Source organism: Mirounga leonina, unplaced genomic scaffold (assembly GCF_011800145.1).
Source record: "Mirounga leonina isolate KUSES-001 unplaced genomic scaffold, KU_Mleo_1.0 Mir_173, whole genome shotgun sequence".
In the NCBI taxonomy this organism is placed as follows: Eukaryota; Metazoa; Chordata; class Mammalia; order Carnivora; family Phocidae; genus Mirounga; species Mirounga leonina.
Genome location: NW_023270447.1, coordinates 12,044,045 through 12,050,044, shown reverse-complemented (window position 1 = coordinate 12,050,044; position 6,000 = coordinate 12,044,045). Strand labels below are relative to the sequence as shown.

Below are 6,000 nucleotides of genomic sequence, written 5' to 3'. Positions count from 1 at the left end.
GGAGTAGATATCTTTCTCACACAGAGCCCAGGCTGATGGAGAAAAGTTTTGTTATTGAGTGCATATTTTACAAATTTTCACTTCCATTATTCTTTAATTCAAACTTTTAGATTATAGAGGCCAATCCTATCACTCCACCCTGGGGGCATGCAGAGCGTCAGCTGAAATGTTTAGTCTCATTCTCTCAAGAACCAAGAATCCCAAAATATCCTTATAATTCCTCTTTTTTATTTTTTTTAAGGCAACATACATAACACTGTCTTTCAGTGAGCTGTAGATTATTTGCCACTTATTACTTACCTTGGATAAGTTACTAAACCTCTCTGTTCATCAGTTTCCTCATCTATAAAATGGGGATGTTAATAATAGCACCTCTCATAAGGTGTTTTTGAGAATTAAATGAGTAAACATACATAATGTACTAATAACATTGTCAGACTCAAAGGAGGTACCAATTAGCTACTTTTGACAATATTATTGATGAGCCTGTAGAAACAGGATGCTCTCTGGAATCTGTGACAAGTTCTGAAAGAGAATAAAAAACATCAAGTTTTAAGGCAAAACATGTCCTCTTTTTTCATTTAGGAAACCAGCCCTTGGCTTGCTATGGGGTTTTGACAAATACTAAATACCTAAGCGTGGGACATCATGTGACTATGTGACCTGAGCAGCTCATCATGAAATTATTAACAAAATAATTATTAACAATATACTAACAAAAAACCATAAAATTAGATAAGCCCTCAGCCAACCATACTCATGTGGAAATGGTATATATAAAAATAGTCCTAAAAGCATACATTGCATGAGCATTTGGCTCTTGCTACCAACAGGCATACTGTTAGGATCTCACAGGGAACTCCATTTGAACAGTTAACTAAGGGGTAAAAATTTCAGATCTGGGTTGCAGATGGTTCTTTATCATATTCTGGAATCGGTGTACTGCTGTGAAAAAGGACGATGGAATAGAGAAATCCTCCCCATGGTATATAACAATGTCCACTAGGCTTCAAAGGAGAGAGGCTGGGATGAAGATTCTATATTGCTCCAAGGACACGGGCTGAAGGGTTGTTGGGTGGGACTTAGAAGGAACAAGGTGGGATCCAGAAGTCAAGGAGGTTTGAGAAAATATATGTGGCCTCTTGGAATGGTCCCAGAATAAAAGCCTATTTGTAGCCCATGGCAATGTTTTCCCAAAACTCCATTTGATGAATTTACATGATCAAATAGTATGTTTGATAAGAATTCTTGTTCTGTGGATGCTAATACTATTGCTTTGCCAGGCACTCCTATGCTTTTTCTATGGCCATGATGGTGGGAATGATGTATGCTATGCACCAGCTTAACAGCATGGATTTCCCACACACTAAAGGACAACTGGCTACTTCCACGGCTAAGTGTTCATCTCGCCACAGCAGCAGCTACTTCTGGTCCACCCCTGATACCCATCTGGAGGATGCCATGATTTGTCCTTAATGGCAAAGATATATTGGGTTTGCTTTTCCTGCTCAGTTTCTCCCAACATGATCATCCATGAACTCACTGACCGGTTGCTTTCCCATCAGATTTTACATATAACATTTTTTTTTTCTAATCAATTAAATCATCTTCCAGCAAAAGAAACAAAGCCATTGGGCAATACCCAAGGGGTGACCTGTCGTATCATGAACCCCATTACCAGAAACAGCTAACTTTATGGATGGCTGAATGTAACATTAAAGACTCAGTTATGGTCTCAGGAGATCCCAACTGGAAAGGGTGAGAGAGAGGAAGGTTTTTGACAAGTTGTACGTTCTCAGAAACAAAATTTAATATATGATACTATTTCTCCTATAATCAGAAAAAGAGTCCAGAAACCAAGGGACAGGACTGGGTAGGCCTCCTCTTAATATTACACCTGTACTTAAAATTTTGAGCCATGCTGGTTTATAGGCTTTGGTATCCAAATAAGAATTCTTCCATTAAAGAACCCACTGATGATCCCACTTAATGGTAAGCTTAGGCTGTTATGTGGCAGTTTAGGATTTTTCATGCCATTGAATAAGCAGGCCTGGCATTTTGGTAATTAAATTCAAAAATTTAGTCCATAAGTTGCAAAATATCAACAGGATTGTAGAACTGCAGGAGGAATGGACATGTTAGACTTGGAGCTGCCCCAGTAATGAATAGGTTTGGGTTTTCTTCCTTTGGGGAGCTAAGTACTATATTCTCAAGTGCTTGAGCCATAGCTGAACTATACAGCAGGAATGGAGGTCAGGGGGAGACAATGTGTGAAGAAACATGATATTAATGTTAGGCAGTCAAAGGAGTGAATTCTAGTGGTAGGGATTTTTTTTTTTTTTTTTTTTTTTTTTTCTCTTCTGACCAGCATCAATATGGCCTTTCTATGTTTAGAAAATTCTTTGCCTTAGAAACCTCTGTGGGATTTGGCCAGGTGGGTCAAGCAGATCTTTCCTCCAGGGTTTTGCAACTAGAACTACTAACACCGAGAAAGAGGACTGTGGGGCATTTTTGTGGCACTAATAGAGGTACTTCTCAGAGGCTGCTGTGATGTGGCCCTTGGTGACAGCACCCTGAGTCCAGTGACATCAGTGTCAGCGGCATCCTGGGTTCAGCAATGGCGGCTGCAAGGTCTGCACATTAGCTCTGTGGCATGGTTTTGGCTGTGATCCAAGCTATGTAGTCCCGGTTTGTTCTGCCCATTTTCTGAGCCTGTCTCTATGCTTTCTGGCAACTGTGTGAGTCACAGTATCCTTAAGAATTTCCTGGTTCAGGTTGCAGTTAGAAACCCTTGAATCTCTCACTAGCCAGCATGAGCTTAGAGAGGGAAAAAAAAATAGACTTTTAATAACTTGTATTCCTTTTAGACATTAGCACAGAGCCTTTTTAAGTGAGTATATCTGACACTGTGGCTTATTAATAAATAATGTGAACACTAACCTTTAAATGTTAAAGTTTGCTAAGAAATATAAGGCATTTACATGAAATAAATACAATCTATAAGATGGCATAAAATTAAATGCTAAATTGGGAACAGGAGGTGTTGACTTGGAAAGTCTTCCAGAAAGAGATGGGACTATAGATAATTCCTGAAGGATGAGCAGGAGATGGTATTCTGGATACAGGAACCAAAAAGTGTAGGAAGAAGACTGACCAGCCTGACTTAGGAAGAGCATATGTGAACCGAAAGCAATGGGAGGTACATCTGAATGGTTAAGAGGGAACATATTATTAAGGCCATGTCCTCTAATCAGAAGTAGAGAAATGCTCTATTTCCCCAAATATTTTATATCTATCTATCTATCTTTCAATTTCATTAAGTTAAGAACTCTGAACATTGGGTTAAATATTTTGCAGGGAGTCAAGTCTCTGAGGTAGCCTCCTCCCTGCCTATGTGCAAACTTATTAGACATTCTTTCCAGGGCCGATGGAGAAAAGAGCTGGCTGGGACTGAGGGGAGTTAAATAATAAAACATGAAGATAGTCCCAAAATATATCAATTTGTGTTCAATTTTCCTTTTTTTGGAACTTAGATTTTTTTTTTTTTTTAATATTAAGCAGTGACAACTAATTGTAGCTTGGCATTGGCAGCGCAAAGATGAAGATTGTTTCTTGGTGGCGAGGTCCAGTCCTGCTCTTTGTCCTCGGCTCTTAGAAATGTTCCCGCTCATTAACTTCAGGAAGACTTCCAGAAGTAAAGGCACATTTTAAAGTGGCTGAAAAGAGTTTTTAAATCCAACTTCCCTGGCTTGGCAGTGAGATGACCACACAGTCCGGTCACTGGGTCAAAAATCAATTACAAAAACAGAGGGAGCTTTTCAGGTCTTTTATTTTTGCATTAGCCTTAGTAAAAGACGGACTCCAAAACCACAACCAAGAAGAAAGACAACCATTTAAAATACAGGAAATACAGTACTGGCTTTTTCTCTCGGCGGGATGGGTCGGCTGCCTTCCAGCCTCGTTGTGGCTCCCCCGAAGTTGACGGTGCGCTCTGTCGCTTATGCCCAGACCCCCCGCCGCCGCGGAAGCCCACGCTCGGCAGTCCCCGAGCCAGGGCTCTGCGGGGACGCCCTCCTCGTCCCTTCGCGTGCTCGGCTTTCCTCCAGCCGGAGCGGGCCTCTCCCCACCCTAGCCAGGGCCCGCGAGCCCCTCTCCCGCGTCTCCGGCAGGCCCCAGGCCAGGTGGGGACGAGCCGGCCCCGCGCTGGCCCCGGCAGTTCCGCGTCTGCGCAGCGGGCGAGGGGCTGGAGCGGGGCCGGCCCGGGAGGTGCAGGATGCGCGGGAGCCAATGGGCACGCTCGGGGGAGCCGGGCTGGCGGCGGCGGCGGGCCGGGCGCGCACTGCCGGGATGGAGGGCGAGCGCCTGGCCGCTCAGGCGCGCTCCTCCGGCCTCCCGGCTGGGGGCGCCACGGGGGAGAGCCCGGGGGTCGACGCCCCCCTCCTGGGCAGCGGCGGCCCCGCTGCCCTGCTGCAGGCCGAGGTGCTGGATCTGGACGAGGACGAGGACGACCTGGAGGTGTTCAGTAAGGTGAGGGCGGCGGCGGCGCGTCCCGAGAAAGTTCCAAGTCAACTCCAGGAGTTGGCACCGTGGCGCGGCGGCCGCCCCCGGTGCGCTCGCCCGGCCCCGGCGGAGGCTCCGAGCTGGAGGTGGGTGGGGTCTCCCCGGCCGCCCAACCCCGCCAGGCGGCTCGCCGCAGCCCGGGCTGCGTCCCGGCCGGGCCGCGAACCGCAGCCGCGCCCTCCTCTGCACTTTGACCCTCCGTTCGGCACGGCCGTCGCTTTGTGGAGTCGGCAAAGCTGTGATTTTCCCCCCCTTTTTTCTCTTTCTCGGTTCTTGTCTGACGCGGACGCCTCCTCCGGACAGTTTCCGAACCCGGGAGGCGGTGGCCCGAGAGTGCCCCCGCCCTGGCCGGTCCTTTTCGGGCGCAGCCAGCCCAGCACTCTGGGAGGGAGATCACCCTAGTCGAGAGAAATTATTCCTGATTTAGTGGTACTGACTGTGGGTTTAAGACTGGGCTGACTGACACCGGGGTGAGCCTCAAGCCCGCGAGACTAGGTGGCGAGGGAGTCCCCTCTTGAGGAGCAAACGGGTCCCGTGTGTCCAACAGGAAGCTCCTCCGCTGCGCAGTTGAGGATTTTTCGGTGAGCTACTGCCTCCCAACCCACCGCCGGCCGCTTTCGTTTTTCCTTTCCCCGGGGAAAATCAGGACGAAAGGGCCCTCCTAACTTGCAGTAGAGTTGGAGAGAAAAGGACTCAGGTTAGTGGTAGACTTGTGGTGCCTGTACAACGGCTGGTTGTAATTTCTTTTTGGAAAAGAAAAATACCTTTCTTGCAGGGCTGTTAAGATGTCAACCCAGTTTCTTAACGTTGCTGCTGTACTAATTAATAAGCCTGTGCGGTAGTTAGCTGCTACCTTGAGGCGTTAGGGAAGGCGACCTTCCTAAGCACTGCTATACCCTGGGAGAGCGAACTGAAGTTACAAACTGAACAAGCATACTCTGACCCCAAAGAGGAATACGAAAGCTCCTTTCTCCCTTTAGGATTAAATGGAATGGGAGGCACAATCGGATTCTAGATGTTCAGACAGAGTAACAGTTTTGTGCTCTTGAGAAAGTGATTTGACCTTTCAATGTGTTTAAATTGTAAAACAATGGAATTATTTTATGTTCGCTTGTAAAAAATTAACACTGCTGTTTTATATTCCACACATACTTTATGTTCAGATCGAGGACAATTGGCCTATCCCTCACATTGCCTTCTAAGATACTGTTAGTCTTTGCATATTAGTGTAGGGCTCTGCATTGTGAAACTTCCAGCCTGGGGGAGGGAGAGTGTTGGTTGGGAGTGGCCGTTGTGTATCAGCCAGGATTGTTTTAACCTAGTCCCGTGCTTTCTCTTTCCCCAGATTCTAGGTGTCCCAGTCCCCTCTTAAGAATCATTGTTTTAATTAGCCCCTGTTGTCAGAGGCAGGTCTAAGATGAGGCTAATGAAATTGAAGCT

The 6,000-nt window shown here is 46.5% G+C and overlaps 1 protein-coding gene across 5 annotated transcripts in view; it reads left to right on the top strand.

Annotated features, from left to right (window-relative positions):
• The first annotated feature begins 4,319 nt into the window (after positions 1 to 4,319).
• Positions 4,320 to 6,000, top strand: part of SNX7 (sorting nexin 7) — a 166,530-nt gene continuing 164,849 nt past the window's right edge. For 2 of the 5 annotated variants that reach the window (XR_004681569.1, XM_035017960.1), the window contains exon 1: positions 4,321 to 4,527. Coding sequence is in view for 3 of the 5 variants with exons in the window: in XM_035017960.1 (XP_034873851.1) it covers positions 4,348 to 4,527 (180 nt within the window). In the remaining 2 variants the exon portion in view is untranslated. Of the gene's footprint in view, positions 4,528 to 4,767; positions 5,258 to 6,000 lie in introns of those variants that run through there. The other 3 variants (XM_035017958.1, XM_035017959.1, XM_035017961.1) reach the window with 3 other exon arrangements.